The sequence below is a fragment of the Leuciscus leuciscus genome (assembly GCF_965113295.1).
Source record: "Leuciscus leuciscus genome assembly, chromosome: 2".
Lineage (NCBI taxonomy): Eukaryota > Metazoa > Chordata > Actinopteri > Cypriniformes > Leuciscidae > Leuciscus > Leuciscus leuciscus.
In genome coordinates, this window is record NC_138726.1 from 14,595,721 (window position 1) to 14,615,892 (window position 20,172).

At 37.9% G+C, this 20,172-nt stretch overlaps 1 protein-coding gene across 1 annotated transcript in view; it reads left to right on the top strand.

Annotated features, from left to right (window-relative positions):
• Positions 1–7,014: 7,014 nt before the first annotated feature.
• The window catches only part of arhgef40 (Rho guanine nucleotide exchange factor (GEF) 40), a gene marked incomplete at its 5' end in the record, with an annotated part of 47,028 nt that continues 33,870 nt past the window's right edge, over positions 7,015–20,172 (top strand). Inside the window, 15 exon segments of the mRNA XM_082161942.1 lie at positions 7,015–7,053; positions 9,786–9,845; positions 10,712–10,792; positions 11,332–11,439; positions 14,844–15,129; positions 15,333–15,400; positions 15,402–15,830; positions 15,833–16,060; positions 16,062–16,603; positions 16,777–17,003; positions 18,389–18,538; positions 18,608–18,722; positions 18,980–19,073; positions 19,171–19,257; positions 19,879–19,995. Of these exon segments, the coding sequence (XP_082018068.1) occupies positions 7,015–7,053; positions 9,786–9,845; positions 10,712–10,792; positions 11,332–11,439; positions 14,844–15,129; positions 15,333–15,400; positions 15,402–15,830; positions 15,833–16,060; positions 16,062–16,603; positions 16,777–17,003; positions 18,389–18,538; positions 18,608–18,722; positions 18,980–19,073; positions 19,171–19,257; positions 19,879–19,995 (2,631 nt within the window).

Genomic DNA, 20,172 nt, shown 5'->3' on the forward strand with positions numbered 1-20,172 from the left:
AATTCCGGCTCTCACAGACCTGTTCGTTTTTCTTTAAGAAGCCCTCCTGTTCTCCACTCATCACCTGTATTAACTGCATCTGTTTGAACTTGTTACCTGTATAAAAGACACCTGTCCACACACTCAATCAAACAGACTCCAACCTCTCCACAATGGCCAAGACCAGAGAGCTGTGTAAGGACATCAGGGATAAAATTGTAGACCTGCACAAGGCTGGATGGGCTACAGGACAATAGGCAAGCAGCTTGGTGAGAAGGCAACAACTGTTGGAGCAATTATTAGAAAATGGAAGAAGTTCAAGATGACGGTCAATCTCCCTCGGTCTGGGGCACCATGCAAGATCTCACCTCGTGGGGCATCAATGATCATGAGGAAGGTTAGGGATCAGCCCAGAACTACACGGCAGGACCTGGTCAATGACCTGAAGAGAGCTGGGACCACAATCTCAAAGAAAACTATTAGTAACACATTACGCCGTCATGGATTAAAATCCTGCAGCACACGCAAGGTCCCCCTGCTCAAGCCAGCGCATGTGGAAGGATGAGTTCAACCCCAAGAACACCATTCCATCCGTGAAGCATGGAGGTGGAAGCATCATTCTTTGGGGATGCTTTTCTGCAAAGGGGACAGGACGACTGCACCGTATTGAGGGGAGGATGGATGGGGCCATGTATCGCGAGATCTTGGCCAACAACCTCCTTCCCTCAGTAAGAGCATTGAAGATGGGTCGTGGCTGGGTCTTCCAGCATGACAACGACCCGAAACACACAGCCAGGGCAACTAAGGAGTGGGTCCGTAAGAAGCATCTCATGGTCCTGGAGTGGCCTAGCCAGTCTCCAGACCTGAACCCAATAGAAAATCTTTGGAGGCAGCTGAAAGTCCGTATTGCCCAGTGACAGCCCCGAAACCTGAAGGATCTGGAGAAGGTCTGTATGGAGGAGTGGGCCAAAATCCCTGCTGCAGTGTGTGCAAACCTGGTCAAGAACTACCGGAAACGTATGATCTCTGTAATTGCAAACAAAGGTTTCTGTACCAAATATTAAGTTCTGCTTTTCTGATGTATCAAATACTTATGTCATGCAATAAAATGCTAATTAATTACTTAAAAATCATACAATATGATTTTCTGGATTTTTGTTTTAGATTCCATCACTCACAGTTGAAGTAAACTGTGATATGAAGTAAACATATCAGTCTGTGATACAAATTACAGACCTCTACATGCTTTGTAAGTGGGAAAACCTGCAAAATCGGCAGTGTATCAAATACTTGTTCTCCCCACTGTACATTGCCATTTAGCCCAATAATACAGTTTTTTTGGGCTATAGCCTATTGCCCAACCCTATACCTTATGGCATGCTTTAAATGCAGAATTTTCCATTTTTAGCTCAGTGGTAATAATACATTATTATCACTGTTAAATGATTATATAACAATTAAACAATTAGCCTACATTCAGTCCTGCATTAATAATTCAGTTTGTTTGTGCTTTTTTTGCACCAGTCACCACTTAGGCCTATACTATAACTAAAGGTAAAAAAGTTAAATCATAATCAAGGACCCCTTTAGGTTACTTCTCTTCTCCATAATGTAATTTTTACTGTTGACCACCAGATGGAGACATTTGTAATGTTTTTATTAAATAACGGTATGTGTTTGTGCCATACAGAATTTATTTTAATTGATCTAAATCAGTGAATTTACAAGGAGATTCCACCGTGTCAAAATTTCACAAAATTATTAGTGGGCGCAAATTATCTGACACGAAATGACTTAAATGTGGCAGTTTTAAAATAGGCTAATAAATAATCATAACTAACGTTACATTTACTAAATGCATATTGATCAACTACAAAACTCGAGTAAGTCAGAATGGTCAGTGTTTCTTCAAGCAGATGATGGCAGTGGAGGACAGTGGAAAGAATGACTGCGACTCACTGTAGTTCTTGTTCAGCAGATGGGAGGGACTGACATGCCTCTCTCCCTCCCTCCACCATCAGACTCCCGCATTTCACAAAACTTCAGACTGAGAAACACCGAAGCGACGGTTTAATTCGAGCAAAGGGATCGTTTGTCTGATGTGGATGTTCAGAAACAGAATTAAGAGAGATGTAGTCAGTCCGGACGGTCGCGTGAAGTGATGGTGAGTCCAGCTGTCTTTCAGTAATGTTTACATTTTTAATTTATTAGCAATGTTTTTTATCCAAAACGAATTTAAAATAATAATAAAAAACACGATTAATCTTAACGAGGCTGTTACAAAAATGGTGTGATAGTTGATACAAAGTTACAAAATTGACCTGAATGTGGACTTTTTAGAGGAACTTTTACTTCGGTATGCTGGAATCGATTATTCGTCCATAATTTCGTTCAATATGCAATAACATCTTAATTCATAACTTACCTGTAACAGTTATTTAAAAGGAATCTGTCTCTTTTTGTTTGAAACGACAGTTGGAATACGTAATCCTCACAGAAATGTACCACATTGCTGGTCAAAATGTCTCTGCTAGCCTACTAACTTACAGTTTAATGTATGGGGTGGTCAAAATAAAATGACAGAAAAGGTCCTGAAAGCTTCTCACACTGAAGAGACCCCATATTATCGTACTACGGGTTTACAGTGCTGATAATATTGCAGTTAGGCTAGGTGGAAAGAAACCATGGATACTATGGTAAATAAGAATACAGTAGGAAAAACTGAAGTTGGGAATTCCCCCTCATCTCATCTGAACTTGTGAGGAAAAAACTGCAGGACACACCGATGTTTATCCGTGTCTTCTTGGTTTGTGGACTTTCTTTATGACCGTGTTTCATGTGAATAGAATAGAATCGAATATGAGTGTTAAAGTAAAACTAATATAGAGTAATTTAAACGAAATACTGGTTTAGTTAAACCAATAAAATATAACTATTTAAAAAATGAATTAGAAAAGTGAAGTTAAATGAATTCGAAAGGTAAAGTTTAATGAATAGAATAGAGTATCTGAATATAATTGAATAAGTCTGACTTGAAGCAAACATAGTATAAGTGCATTGACGAATAAGAGAATGTGGAACTAATAGAATAGAACAGCTGGATAAAATACAATTAATGAATGTAATCAAATTGCATAGTGAAATAAAACAAAATAGGAAATCTTTTATTGTTCAAAACAACATTAGTTTCCATGACTTTCACATAGTTTCATAGGAATAGACAAGATTATTAGTGAAATAAAACATAAAGAGTAGTACAAATAAAATAGTTAAATATAATAGAATTAAGGGAAGTTGAACTACTAGAATAGAGTAATTTGATAGCAGAATAGTTGAGAAAACGTATTAAGAGTAAAGTTCAACGAATGGAAGAAGTCTGTAGTGAAACAAAAATAATAATTGCTTAGCCGATTTGCGTTTTTTTTCTTTTAGAAAAGCCGTTAAAATGTGAGTTTCAAATATGATTCATCAGGCTTTTGAGGATTGTTTATTTGTACGTCTCTCAATCATCATTGCATTATATGAACATAATTGCATACTTAAAAAAAAGGATAGGAATAAACAGAACAAACAGAATGGTATGTTTTAAATATTGTAATTGGTTTCCATGACTTTCACACAGTGTGACTGAATGGCTCTGTGAGCTCATTACACACAGATAATACGTGATAATAGTGTTAATCAGCTGTAATGAGGTTGTGGTGTTCTGGACGTCCTGCATCAGTCCCAAACACTCACAGACGCTTGTTACTGTCCATCTGTTGGCATGTTTACAAATACAAACTGAGGCAGATGAGGGCCGAATGCTGATGTGACTTCAGCTGCTGCCAGTGTTTGGTGTGTGTGGGACAGGGTGGAGCAGTCTGGCTGGGATATATAGAGACAGAGAGAGGGAGACTGTTTTACTTTGAGAGAAATGAAAAGACGTGACGGTGGTTTGGGTGAAGTTGCATTTTCCACATAAGAGCTCAAATAGAGGCAGATGATTCATTTTCAGTTGGGAGAGGTGCGAGTACACGGAAAAATACATCAATACACACTTACAAACTCACACACTAATATAGCAGATGGTTTTATCCAAATTGATTTACAAATGAAGAACGTCACAAGCAATTCATAGTGCACAATGTCTAAGTTTAAAATATATAAATATAAATAATATTAGTACACAAGCTAGGGTAGAAGTGAAATGCACAACAAATAGGAGGACACACATGCACACACATTTTATCTTGTGCTTAAGCCATTATAATAAAATGTCATTGCATTAGATACTGTAACAAAACTTCAAACCAAAGGGTCCTTTACTTAAATGACGGCACAGGCAAAACCTTTCACAAAAAGAGAGTTTGTTGGCAATGGCAATGGTAAAACTATTGTGCCTCTTTGTGGTGATTAGTGGAACACGTTGATAGTTAAAGTGATGAACTACACTTGCAAGGACACCTGTATGAACTTGAGGACAACTGACTTAATACATCTTCTAAAAATAATAAAACACCAGCTGATTCAAAGACATTGAAGAAAAAATTATGAAAAAAAGCAAAGTCAGTGTCAAGAGGAGCTCTAGCATTGTTTGTTTGCAGTTGAACCCTTACTTTGTTTTTATTATGCAATGACATTCAGACATTTTAGTGTCCAAGGCAGGATTGAGTTTCAAAACTCGGGGCCACTGTAGATACACGCATACACAATTTTTATTGGACAGGACAGTTGTGCACCACAAACACAATGTAAAGGCCAGTAATGGTTGAAATATATTCAGCTCAAGTATGTGAAGCAGTTGTTTCTTAATTTACACATTGTTTTCAGACGGTAATATTGCAACTGTAATATTGCATATTGCAACAAAAGTAGCCGTACTCATTGCATTGCAAATACTGTGACTTTAGTCATCAGAGACTTGAACCATGATTTGTCATTTGCTAATTGGTTGCTCATTGGACAGAAATTGGTATGGTGCAGGATGAGTCATCAATATTTTGGTCTGTTTTTGTCGGATAGACGTGATTTTAAATGCATGTATATCTGTGTGGCAGTCCGATTTTTTTAATTAATTAAATTAATACTTTTATTCAGCAAGGACATTAAAATGATCAAAATTGACTGTAAAGACATTTATAATCTAACAAAATATTTCTATTTCAAATAAATGTTTGTATTTCAAACTTTATCTGTTCATCAGATAATCCTGATAAACGTGTCACAACAAAAATATGAAGCAGCACAACTGTTTTCAATATTGATTATCAAAAATGTTCAGTGGATTTCTAAAGGATCATGTGACATTGAAGACTGGTATAATGATGCTGAAAACACAACTTGTATATAACATTTGACAATATATTCACATAGAAAAAAGTTATTTTAAATTGTAACAGTATTTCACAATATTCCTGTTTTTACTGTATTTTTTTGATCAAATAAATGCAGCGTTGGTGAGCATTAGAGATAAAAAAATTATAATAATTTGTACCAATCCGAAACTTTTGAATATTAGTGTATTTGAATGCAACTTTTTGCACAGATGTCTATATAATATAACACACGAACATGGCCTAGATTAGAACTTCTTTCTGTATGAGATACGACTGCTAGTCACGTTTAAGTTCCTAATGTCTTCAAATAGAAACCGGTTGCAGACATCACTTACTTCATGATTTAAGATGAAAGAAACTGTTGGATCAGATGTGTCTGAGGGTGAAGTTCCTCTTAGAAAGAGGAAAGAGTTCTTACTGAATATTTTTTTCTATTTCTTCCTCAATTCACCCTCTCTTTTGTTCCCTCATTTGCCTGCATCTGGATTTTATCATTCTGTTCTTCAGCAGTGTCTGTCTTTCACTATCTCTCTCTTTCTGTATCTCTCGCTCTCGACTGACTCTTCCAGTAGGATCTGCTGAGAAAGAGAGGAAATTGAGTATGACACACACATGCACGCATGCTTTCAGATTTTTGATAAAACAGATCACAAACTTTTCAGTTGTATTAATACTTCATTAAACACCTCACAATCAATGAGAGATTCACACAACAATTTTCAGAAACACTTGAACTAAGGATGTTTAAAATAACAGATTTCCCAATATTGACTTGTGGGTTTGTCCCTTTGTCTTAAGGATGTCCTGAATTATCAGACACATTTCTTAGGGGGTGTCGACCCAGGATGTGTTTGAAAACAGCTAGCAGAGCTTAAATGATGGATTTTTAGTAGCGGTCGACCGATATTGTTTTTTTGATGGCCGATGCCGATATCTTAGAGAGCAGGATGGCCGATGGCCGATATAAAGCCGATATTTATATATATATATATATTTTAAATCAATATTTAATAAATTATAAATAAATTAGAAAACAAATCTTTAAAATAAACATGCTTTTATATTTTAGATGGCAACTTCTTGAATCTGCAATCCTATTACAGTATTTTTCACAAAGTAATTGTTTAGAAATATATGAATATGTGAATAAAAAGAAGGTAAACACTGTAACAGGGCACTCAGTAATCTGGTAATTTCGTGCTGGTAATCATATTTTTTCAAATAAAGACAAGGAAGGTAACGCTAATTTTACATACAGCACAGTGTAAACGATATGAATATGACACAGTTGGCAACTGGATATATCACAGATATGAATATGACACAGTTGGCAACTGGTTATCAGCATATTTTAAAATGAAGGATTTAAAGTTTTTCGATCGCGTCTCCTGTGAACCTGATCTTCTGTTCGCATTCACTCACTTCGCATGGACCGACCGTCACTTGCTGACAGTAATGCACACTTCACAAGATATCACAGCTGGATTCGATTAAATCTGCAAGGTTTGTGAAATTAAATGTTTATTAGATATTCAGAGATTTGTTTAAATGACGTAGATGCGCATTTGCTGAATGTTGACAGCAAATGAGAAAGTATTTTAGCCTGATTGTTTGCCTTTTCTGTTACAAATAATATAAAAGCAAACGCTTTGCTTTACTTACTTCGCATACCATTTACTTTCTTTGTTTATCAGTTCTGTCAAACTAAGTATTAGATATGACTGACAGAGATCGTAAATTAATGAAGACGGAGAATGTGAGTGAGCGCTGTATAATCTGAGGAGCCATAGACATAATAAATACATATAATAAATACATAATAAATACAAATACATAATAAATACATAAATACAGGGAATTATCACCCTACGTCACACGGCGTCACGCAGGTTCTACTGCGCATGTCGGGACCAAAAGTGGTCAAAAAAATACGTGGAGAACATTCCGAAAATTAAATATAAACTCAAATATATATAAAAAATGTTTTAAATCGAGCTATTAGCATTATTCTTATCCGTATCCGTGTAATGATCAGCTGTTAAACGGGTCTTTCTGCAACCACGATGCGCACGCATCCCGGATGTTTACAAACCTATAATTGGTCTATTGGCCGCTGGATCGTACGTCAACGGCGCCGCCATACTGCGGAGGGCAACTTTCCCATACCTCTCATAACGAGCCTATTATGGCTAAAATGCCTATTTCGTGTGCTGCTTGGGGCTTTACAAAACGCCACATAATTGAAAACAGGTCTCAGGGAATTACCTTTCACAAGCAAAACTGAAAATTTGTTTCTGGTTGTATTTCATTTACTATTTTTATAATTGAAATTGAAAAATTGAAAAATACTAACGTTACTGTTATTGTGTCACGAAATGTAGTTTTAAGAGTTTTTCAGTCGACAATGTAGTTGTTTAAAGCTCAAATCTGTGGTTTATTTATAAAGATAGCGCCTATTTAAAAATGTTATCTGACGGTTTCGGAGTTGTGAGATCCAGCGATCACCGGGCGCTCAGCGCTCATGTAACGTTACCCCGCCGAGAACAGCCTTACCTCGGCTAGTGCTTTTGACGTTCGCAGCTGGACCTGATGTCTGTAGTCTAACGTTAGTGGTTAAACATGAGAATAATTCGTCTTGTGTATCGGGCGATCTTTGGTCTCATTATCCTATAATTTGTTTCTTGGCAAATCGTTTTGGCTGAGGGCAAAGTGAAGTTTCATAACTTTATATATTTAGGCTATTTAACTTTAACGTTGTAACCTGCTGTATGTTTGACTGAATCGTTTACTTTATTTCTTGACTTGTATAGCTTCTTATACCTTTTAAAAACTGAAATTTAACAAAAAGAGACAGGGTTGCGTCATTTTATTTTATATAGCCTATGTAAGAATATTTTAAAATATATAGCCTAAATTTACATTATTTATTATTGTTATTGTAATAATATACCACTTGCAATTATCAATCTATTATAGTTATGCTGTTAAATTATTGTACTATTCATAGTAACTATTTAACTTATTATTTTTTATTGTCTATATTCTGTAATTGATATTTCATATTCTATTGCTATTATTATAGTATTATACATAAACCATATGCTATTATCAATATATTATTATTATTATATTATAGTACTTATGATATTATATAATTATACTTTTCATTACTATTTTATTTGCTGTATACTATTAGCCTACTTCTCACTTTATCTTATTTTTACTATTTGCATTGCACTGTAGTTGTACCATATCATATGTATTACCATAAAGGATCCATCAGTTATCTTTGTTATTGCTAAAATCGGGTCAATGACAGAATATGCTTTTTCCACAATAAGAAAACTTTATTTAATTTAATGTGAAAATTAAATTATATCTCAGTATGGGGGTGTTCACAATTCTTATCCAAGAATAAAAAGCAAAATACATGACAAGCCTTAGCTTTGGCCATTCCTTATTAAAAAATATTTTATAAGTCTATCGAGATTTTAAATAACTAGAGATGGAACTTTTTGTACACCACATACAAACCACTGAAATCGGTTGATAAATGTATTTTGTTTTTTGTTTTTATCCAGAAAAACCGCAGCTCACCTGTTTACTTGCATTTGATTACAGCACAGTCTTGCCCTCCGCAAAATGGCGGACGCGTTGCCGATATTTCAAAAATGCCAAATATCGGCCATGGCGATATATCAGCCTTGGCGATATATCGGTCGACCACTAATTTTTAGACCAAACATGTTGTTGTCTGGTCCCCCCCCATATCTAGTTTTTAGATATTTGGACTGGAAACAAGACAAAAATACTGAGTAAGAATTAAGAAAAGCATTTTTTGCAGTGAAGTACCATAAAAAAACATATATTCATATCTATGAATTAATTAATTATATTATGATTGGCATTAGATGACCGAAGCTAACCGAAAGAGAATACTATTGTTTTTTCTTACACTGGACAAGATGATTAGCTAGATTTCGAACATTTATACTGCCTGACTTAAGTATGTGCATTCATTTGTTGTTATCCTCATGTGACATGTTCACCTTCCCCCATTTTCATCCCAAAAAAATCATAGTTTCCCACCGTTTTGTCTTTAATTATGTTTCTCTTGCATTCTTTTTCATTTTACTTTCCTGCCATTTTCCTTCTCGGTTTGTTTTTCTTTCCTCACCCTCCCCACCACCCCTAACATGCTGGCCTTCCTGGCTGACTTTCCCGCTCTCTTTTCCCTCATCTTTTGTTTATTTCACTCACTGCTCACTGAGTGGGAGACTTTTGAGAGTGTTTGAGTGTTTGTGAAGACGCTTCGGCATAATTGTTGTCAGATGATACTTATAAGTAGTTCCTTAGAGAAGGAGAGAGTGAAGAAATAAATGAGAGGAAAGTGTACAGGGTTGCTATGACGACAGAACAGTAGTAAAATAAACATCAATGTTCATGTGCGTGTACTTGTGTGCTTATTGGTCATCCTGTGTTTCTCAGGGTGGCTTCGTGCTTGTGTCAGTGCACCTCATTCATAAAACACAAGCAGAACACATTTCTGTAAGAACGGAATTATGGACGGTTCAAACCAAATTTTTTCATGAATGAGACCCAAATCTTTTTCGTGCGTACAGGCCACACAAATTGTAACATAAAATGTCTGTTACCATCTCTGAAAACAACCACAAGTAAAAAATACTATAAAATATAAAACAGAGTATTTAAGACAAAATATAATATAATAATAATAATTATAAAACCTATGACATTCCAGGCAATCCCTACATCCAGAGATCGCTGTGATTTCTTAATCGCACTAAGCCAAATCGCAATTTCGGTTTAATTTCGGTTTAACTTTGGTTAATTGTGCAGCCAAAGATTAACCACACAACAAACTCTCACTTCACACAAGCAAAACTGTATAGCATGCGTGCTACTGTGGTACATTTATTCACCAAACAGATCGATTTTTTTTCATAGCACATGCATTATGTCGCACTGTACAGCCCTGACGTATGTGTCAGTGTTGGGGAAGCTGCTGTAGTATGCCCAATTTCAAATACTTCTGCACTATTTTATGCTATTTTGTTGTACGAGTAGACTATAAGACCTTAAGTCTTTCACCTGAGATGACACTATCTTTATAAAGTCCTATACTTTATGGCAGAGTACATAGTGTAAGTTCACAGTTTACAGTTGGCCAGCCTATATTATTTGGGATACAAGACATACAGTTTCTGAATTCATTTCTCTTGTTGAAAAAAAGGTCATGATGACCATTTGGTCCACAGGAACTTTTAGATGCTCTCTGGAACACAAAACAGGAAGTTGTGTTTTTGAGGAGGAAGAGCAGAACAAGCTGTCAGTTGTGATGACTAACATGTGAATCGCTTTGTCAGCTTCTGTTTATATAATCTCTGTTTCAGGGTTCAGAGGCCTGTGTGCAGGGGGCGCTATCCTCTCTCTATCCTCCTTTTGAAATCACAGCTCCTCCTCTCCTCTCTCAGGTAAAACCATCAATCTCTACTTTCTCACTTTATTGGGCTGTTGGTTTTCCTGGAGCTGACAAACAAAAATCCCCAATATCATATCTTTCATTGACAATTTCTGACAATTTCTTTTCAAGCAATGTCGACCAAACTCAGCACTGTCTTTTTCTTATGGTTTACCATGTAGTGAACACCCCCCCCCCCCCCCCCCCCCCCCCCCCCTCCTCCCCCCTCCCCTCCCCCCCTCCCCAAAAAAGTAGACTTTTACTTTATTGATATCCATTCGACATCATTAACAACTAGCAACTGCCTAGCAACCACATTTACCAGTGCAACCAAACCTAAAATCTCCTCAAACTCCCCAGGTTTGCAAACTACCCAAGACTCGTAACCAAGTTCAAACTCTTAATTTGTTCTCATTGCTTAATTGTTAAAACTACATAAAAGTCTTCATAAAGCCAACATTCATTCTGTCTTGACATTTTTTTTTACTAGTTTTAGTTTCCAGTCATACAATTGTTCTAAAATGACAGCGTATATTTGTTTGTGTCATGTAGGTGTTCTCCGTACTTGAGTCCACCTATCAGCATGACAGCTTGAGATATCTGCTGGATTTCTTCATTCCTGCCAAGCATCTTCTGCATAGATTACAACAGCATGCATGTGTAAGTGTTCTGCTAAAGGCAAGCTTCACTATTACTCATATTGATCATACTTAGACAGTATTAAACTTCAGTTTATTAAGGAAAGGCGTGCTATTTTATTTGTAAGGGATCAAACCAAAATCTTTTTGCCTAGTGGATATTAAAAATCCCATAGACTTAGTTCAGTTCAGTTCAGACTGCAGGTAAATGTGGCCAAAATCAGATTTTTTTGCTCACATGTGAATCTGTTTTTTTAATTACAGTGTGAACGGCACAAACCACATGGAATCAGATCTTTTCAATTATGATTTGGGCCACTTCCATATGTGGTCCTAAATCCGAAACAGGTCAGATGTTTTGCAATGCAGTCTGAACAGTCAAATCGGAATTCATGTTGTGACTTTTATGTCACTCTAAAGCAACATTCGTCACATTTCTGCGCTCATGAGAGTCACTTCAAAGATTTTACATACCTGAAGTAATCAAGATATTTGCAAAAGGTAATCTGTGGAAGGATAGTGATGTTTCAGAACTTATAAGTATTACAGTGATAGCTCTATAGACAAGCAAAACATGAGGGCTCGTATCATAAATGTAACTCGCATCCTCGTCTTTGTTTTTTATATTGCCTGCGGGTAAATTGGTAAATTCACATTCAAAACAACAATTTGAACAGCTATACAAATTTTTTTATTGGAACAATAAATCGGAACTGAGCACTCACGGTGTGAACGTAGCCTAAGATTGAATGAGGGACCTGAATCATATCAAGAGACCAGAATATCAGATGTGCTTTTTTTGGCTTGAGACAGTAAGCAAATTCCTACAAATCCCCCCACAAAACTCAAAAAATTACAACATCTACTGATCAATTGCAATTCCACACTTACTAATATCACTTAGTACTTTTTCCCCTACGCACACATGATAATTATTTATATGCAGCCAAACAGAAACAAGCTAAATGTTCACTATGAAACTCTCACAGTTGCATAAATACAAGACACACATGCATTCTCAGCCGACTCTGTTTTCATTGTCGCTATGAGAAGCTGCCAGGGACAAGAGCCTCAGTCTGAGTCATGACGGTAATTCTTACCATATGTGTATGTGAGAAAGAGAGAGAGACTAGAGCCTGAGAAAGGCTGGAGGAGTGTTTGGTTGAGAAATGGGGGAGGGATAAAACAGACCGAACACTGGGGCACATTGAGAAAAAGGGTAGGAAGGGAATATCAGAGTGAGAAAATTGTGGGCTGTTCACTGAAAGAAAAAGGAATACAACTTCACAATCATTCTTTAGATGGGATGAAGATATGACTATACAATGACTGTACATGTCTGACCATAAAGCAGAGGGGTGGGGTTTAATAGGAAAGGGAGGATGATATAGGAGGTGAGGGGCATGGATTCCTCAACATAATTTAATCATGATCCTGTGAGTGATCATGGATCAGGAGGGATTCATGTCACGGGATAATCGGCTCTATAGCCTGAAGAGAAAGCATTTGAATCTGTGTTTAGATTTTCAGTTGTGTGGTAATATATAACAGAATTTAATATTTAAAGATGCAGACAAAATTGAGGTAATGAGCAATGTTGCATTAGCCAAGCAGCAGCAGCCTCTTGGCAATTAAGGGTTAGATGCCCTAGATAGCAATGCCTATAATAAAATTTCATTGGTCTAAAATCCTGCTCCACATGACTATACATTAAACATCAAGGGCCAGATTTACTAACAGCTTGCACCAGTGCAAACTCTCATTTGGCGTTAAAAAAACTACTTTCAGGATTTACTAAAGACACGCAGTGAAAGATTTGTGCTGAAAAGGCCAGGTCAAGTCAAGTCACATTTATTTATATAGCGCTTTACAGCTTTACAGTGATAACAGGAAAATAATGCAACAAAGTTAGTGTCTGCTGTACAGCAGATCTAGAAGAAAATAGCGTCATTGTCCAGCTTAAGTAAGTTCAGTGCAGTTCTCCTCTGGCCAACGAACGAACACTGTATGATTATGATTCAGGCAGCATTACAGGTCAGAAGTCAGATTGGATCGGAACATTCAGAATATTCTAGGCACAGTTATTTTTGTGGCTGACCTGATTGCAAATGCTTTTGTAGGAGTTTCCCTTTCAGATGCAAAATTTATGGGAGGAGAGTATTTAAATGAATGACACAAGGTGATTTACTATGGTTCACGCTCGTCAATTTACTGGTATTTGCGCCATTATTTACCACCCAAAATAAGCATGTCTTAAAGGGATACTCCACTTTTTTTGTAAATAGGCTCATTTTACAACTCCCCCAGAGTTAAACAGTTGAGTTTTACCGTTTTCGAATCCATTCAGCCGATCTCCGGGTCTGGCGGTACCACTTTTAGCATAGCTTAGCATAGATCATTGAATCTGACAGGACCATTAGCATCTCTCTCCAAAAAATGACCAAAGAGTTTAGATATTTTTCCTATTTAAAACTTGACTCTTCTGTAGTTATACCGTGTACTAAGACCGACGGAAAATGTAAAGTTGCGATTTTCTATGCTGATATGGCTAGGCACTATACTCTCACTCCTGCGTAATAATCAAGAAACTTTGCTGCCTTACCATGGGTGCAGCAGGCGTAATGATATGACGCAGCGCCTGAAAATAGGCTAGGAGCTGGGGACTATTTTCAGGCGCTGCGTCATATCATTACGCCTGCTGCACCCATGCAAAGTTTCTTGATTATTACACTGGAATGAGAGTACTGTTTAACTCTGGGGGAGTTGCAAAATGAGCCTATTTCCAAAAAAAAGTGGAGTATCCCTTTAAAACAGACTCTAATTTGCGCTGCTCTAAGTTGATTGCGTTGGCCATTATGGAAATGACCCGGCTGTGTCTGTGTTCCTTAATGTGTGCATCGTCAGTAGATCACTCGCAGAACTTTCCACTCCCATCTGCGTTTTTTTGGAATTGCGCTCTCATGCTAATTTGCTCTGTTTAGTAAATCTGGCCCCAAATGTGTACTGATTGGCTGTGATTGTGTGGCATCATTTTGCTGGAAATAAGGTTGTTACGATGCTACAATATAAGTTGGCTCTAGAATTTCACAATTTTTGATAACTATTTTGAAACCGCTACGAAAACTAATACTAGCCTAACTAATTTAAATACTACCCTTGTAAGCTTATTGAAGACAAGTAACAGTCAGTAATGAAGTAAAATTCTGTGTGCACAGAAGATTGTCTCTCAGAATGCCTGTACCAAATTGAGACCTTTTTTGCATCTTATTGTGTTTGAATGGTTTAAAGATGTGTGAAAAAAGGTGTGTGTTTTAAGGTTTTGAAAAAAAAAAAAAAAAAAAAAAAAGGATACATTTTAATGCAACTGTTTTAGTCTATTATGACATTAAACAGGCTTAGTAATAAATATTTCTCTCTTCCTTTCAGTCTCAGTATCTAGGCTGTCTCTTCTTGCACTCTGGTTGGCCACTATGTTTGGGAGAGAAGGTAGTAGTACAACTCTCTACTTTGGACTGGAGACTCCTGCGTAGTACTGACTTCTACCTACAGGTGGTCCCCTTCTCGACACGTTGTCCTCGCCTTGCTCTTAAGTGCCTTGCACCTGGTGGGCGGAATGTACAGGAGGTCTTAGTGCTGGAGTCACAGCACCCGCTGGTGTTTACTTCTGAGTGGCTACATTGCATCAACAAGGAGCGTGGCTGCAAGAGAGAAGGTAAGACAAAAATTAAAGAATAAGGAGACCAGTGGTTAGGGTAGATAGTGGTGAAATGGGAGACCAGTGGTAAAAAAAAGGTTCAGCACATAGGACATTTTTAGTTTGTCTAAAAAATGTCTTAAGCTTTTGTTTCCCTTTTTAAAATGATACATAGGGCGGAGCCTCTTTCTCAGTTCTTCTCAAACTTTCTTGCCATGTAGGTGGAGGATGTTTGGACACCTGTCTGGTGAGTACATGTGACGGAGTGGTCCGTATTCCATGGGAAGAGGGTGGTCTATCCTAAACTCCTGCACAATCCATCCGATCCTCTCCAAGACAATCCTGACCCAACTGACTTGTCATCAGGGGGTTTGGTCCTGGGTTGGGGTGGATCTTCAGAAGAGCATGATTCCTGGTCTTGGGATGAAGAGGATGACTTGCCTCCTGATGGGAATGAGGCAGAGATTGAGGCCACATTAGAATGTCTGCGCAGAAGCAGTGATGACCACCTTGTAGGTGATGGTGCTGGAGATTATGTTGAGTTGCTAGAGCCCCGAGGAGGACCAGATGGTGGTGCTGATCCTAAACAGCGCTATCTGGAGATGCATGGGATATGTAAGACCAAAACATTACCCCTGTGTCGGAGGGGTAAAGCAATACGACTACGAAAGGGGAAGGGGAGATGGTATGGGAGGACTGAACCTGGTGCTAGGGCTGGAGAAGTCTGGTACGAAGGGATAGCAACAACAATGCTAAGGATGGTGTAGTTTCCTGCAGTGACTTGGCTACCTCACGGCCCTTGCCACGTGTCATTGAATTAGGTCGCCAAAGGAGGTCATATTCCCCTTCGTTTCAGGACTCTGATGAAGGTGCTAAAGACACAGTAGGTCTCGAATTCAGATCCAGTTGTATGGACAATCCGGCCAAAGAGAGGAAGCCAGGGGTAGGAAAAAGAGAGAGATGGGACTGGAGGTACTCTGCCCTGGGTAGAGAGTCAGAGAAAAAGAGGTTCAAGCAGGCGACATTCCATAGATGCAAATGATGTGGCAAAAAACAACGCAGAGAGTCTTGGAGAAGGACAACAGGACCACAGTCAAAGATCACACTGTGGCTGTGATGATAACATATTGGACAGCACTTTAAACAGTAGACATGAGCTTGCAACAATAACAAATCCCTCCGATGCTGTAGATAATGGCACTATCCCATTGGCTGTTTATGAGGAAACAGAAGGCATAAACAAGCAATCTGGACAATCTAGGACAAGTACAACATCCCTCCGAGATTCTTTCCTGAACAATGCATCGGATTTATCAGGTTGTGCGCAAAGCAGAACCAGACATTCAGACAATACCAGTGATGAGAAAACAGATAAAATTCTGCCACCATCAGGTACTATGAGTACCATGGGAGAAAAGCGTGCTGGAAAGTCAGATAACTTTGTTTGTCCCAGAGGAAAAGAAGTAAAAACGGGTGGATTCAGAGCACCCAGGTATGGTCATGTAGACATTTATAGTCCCAAATATGAAATTCCAGTAATGCTTCAAATATTTGTGTTTGCACCATTTTGCTGTGCTCAGCACTACCTGTACAAGCGATACCATACCACTATAACCATACAGAATCTGTTGAATCACTAAAACACATACATTTGCTTTCCTACAGGAGGAAAAGGAAAGCCAAAGGAGGCAAAGGGAAGGCCAAATCCAATGGCCGTGTCCAACATAAAGGCAAGGGTGACCAAGTCATCTCAAAGACCCAGAGCAAAACCATTCACCCAATCAGCCATTCTAGCCAATCAGAGGATGCTCCTCAGCTATCCAAAGATTGCAAAGTCTGTGTACCAGCCACTGATGCAGAAACAGATGCAAAGTCAAAGGCCAAAGATAGAGGTATGTTCTGATCAGCACAGGTAATGCTTATCAGTGGCCTCACACTGAGCAAGTAAATCATTGCTTACTCCAGTGATTTCCAGACTGGGGGGCACAACCCCTAGGGGTTATTAAAATGGGGCTTGGCAAGGCTAAGGGAAAGTGTACAGTCAGCATATTGTTATGCAAAAGAAACCTCTTCAGGGTGATACAAGACCCCACTGCATAATTATCCAACTTATTATGGAGCTACTTGCCACATAAGTAAATAATTAAACACAAAATATTAATTTGACAGTTTAAACAGTGTTATCGTTGTATAACGTACAGTAACAGACCACTAGATGGCACGATTGAAGAATCAGAATTGAGTATTGCAGGGAGCCATGTAAAAATATGATAAATGATGCTTGGTTATAATTATGCACTAAGCATGGACAAGTTTGTGAAAGGACTGCTAGCGTCAGATAAATGTAAATCAGATGATGAATTTACTTCATATTCACAAATACCAAACAATGTGTCTAGAACCCATTATAATCAGTGATGCTGTCTACTGGATGCGACTGACACGACACAACAAATCCCAGACAGTGAACTGATGTCCCGTTCTATTTCTGACGTAATCCATCGCTCCTACACAAAAGACAAATGGAACTATGAGAAAATATGATGGGGCATATCTCGCCCTCGGATTCACTAGTACAATGGTGGGTAATGAAGAGATACCACTGTGTTGCGTGCCTCAAAATATTATCTTCTGACAATATGAAGTTGTACAAGTTAAGACACCACTTAGAGACTACACATCACGGACACAAAGAGAAACCCGTTGATGTTGAGAAGCTGTAGTACTGTTTTAATTATGTTTTAAATAAATCCTTTAGAATTTTGCAATCAAGGTTATGTCTGAGAGTGTCTTTATGTGGGTGCATCTATATTCATCAAATAATCCTGAAAAAAGTTTCCTCAAAAACATGAAGCAGCACAACTGTTTTCAACATTGATAATAATCAGAAATGTTTCTAAAAGCAGATAATCAGCATATTAGAATGATTTCTGAAGGATCATGTGACACCGAAGACTGGAGTAATGATGCTGAAAGTCCAGCTTTGCCACCACATGAATAAATTATATGTGAAAACATATTATATATATATATATATATATATATATATACATTATAATATTTCACAATATTAAGTTTAATGTATTTTTAATATATAAAAGCAGCCTTGGTGAGCATAAGAGACTTTCAAAAACAACACATTTTACATCATGAACACAAAGGGGGTGGTGGGGGCTTGAAAATGTTTTTCTCTACAAAAAGGGGGCGTGGCAGAAAAAGTTTGGGAACCACTGGCTTACTCCATACTCAATCTGTTTAAATTCAACATGTATTGCAGAAAGCCAGTCTGGCACATCCTTTCCTGACCATTCCCAAAAAGAGATGGGATTATCTGAATCTGCTGCTCACTTGGAGTCCAAATCTCCCCCTCCTCATCTTAGAGACTTAGATTTCAATCTTCTGCAGTCAGGAAAGCTAAAATTAACAGGTAAATGTTCTTGCTTAGTGGTTACAAAATATTTGCTTTTCCCTTAACATTAAGTGATTTCTTATGTAGGTACTATGGATCGACTGGGACGAGCATTGGTTTTCACAGAAAGTCACCTCCCAGAGGATGGCTGGAACACAGATGAAATTATCAAAGTGTTGTCCTGCTATTACACCATCACCAGGTCTGTTATTTAACCCATTTGACAGAGACCATCACAACTGTCATGACACCTACACACATATTACATGCATTGGTTTCTTTTGAAAAACATTCATATTGAGTGAGCTAAAGTTAGAGTTAGAGTTGGCCAGGGTTTTGGTAAATCCCCAGTGCTTCACTGAATTTTAGACTGGAGGGCACTATCTCATGACCTTTTACTGTGCTTGGCAGCCTTGGCTAATGTGCGTACTAAGCTGTGCTTTTTTTTTTAAATAACAGACCTATGGCCAAAGAGAAGGGTCTTACCGTGATAGTGGACAGCAGAAAGTCTGCCCCGTCTGAACTCTGTCTCTCTGCACTGAAGCTCTTCAAGGTGAGTCAGTGCACTGACTGTTTGTGATCCAGCTGGCACTTTATATTGATCCTAAATCTGTTTTTTCTGAGTGTTTGTGTCGGCTTGTGTTTAACAGGAACAGACAGCAACAGGCCTTGACTCGATTCTTATCCTAACAGAGGAACAAGAAGAATTGACCCAACTGGGTCTGGATGGAATAGAGGTTCATGTTTATACACTGAGTTAAATTTGTATCAATCAATTTGGGCTAACACAAAATAGGGAATGGTAGGGAAGGATCTTTCTAATCACTTTTTGTGATCAACAACTATGTGACAAACATAAGACAGATTGAGGAGCAAGTATGAGCAGCTATTGGTAGCTAAAACCCCCTACAAGGAAGAAAATGAAGAAGGGCTAGTTATAAAAAAGTAATTTGTGATGTGGAACTGATATTAACAGTCTCTCTTAGTTACTGTTGCAAATTCTGCTTAACTTTCCTATTAGTGCTTGTTTGGATTGTATCTGGATTATCAGTGCATTTATATCTGGCAAAAATATCTATTTGCTAAAATGCTGTGTCATGGAAGGCTACATCCAAAATGTGAAATCCATCAGCACCTCAAACATAAGATTATATTATATTTGTGTCACAGAGACCATCTCAGACATAGAAAGCAAAGATTTTGTAGTTACAACAGTTGGCAGCACTTTTTTTTTCTTCTTTCAGCTCCTCCACATCCCCAGGGAGTTTGTTCAGTTCCTGTGCGAAAAATTTATGTTCAGTCTAGCGCTCAAGCATTTGACTAGATAATAAAACTCATTATCTATTTTACTCTCTCAGGTGCATTCAGTACGAGGTACGGGCATCCTTCAGCAGTTTGTGGACAAGCAGCAGTTGCCCAGAGAAATGGGTGGAGACTTTAACCACTCACATGATGACTGGCTCACTTTCAGACTGGTAAGAAATTACTTGGCAAGTCAGTTACCTGACAAACTTTGACAAATCCAGTGTTAGTTCTTCTCAAAAGTGCTTACTGTATCAACCTGGTGTCTTGTAAATACTACTTTGTTTCTAATGTTTATAAATACTAGTACGGACTGCTACACATGACTGATGGAAATTGCATAGAACGCC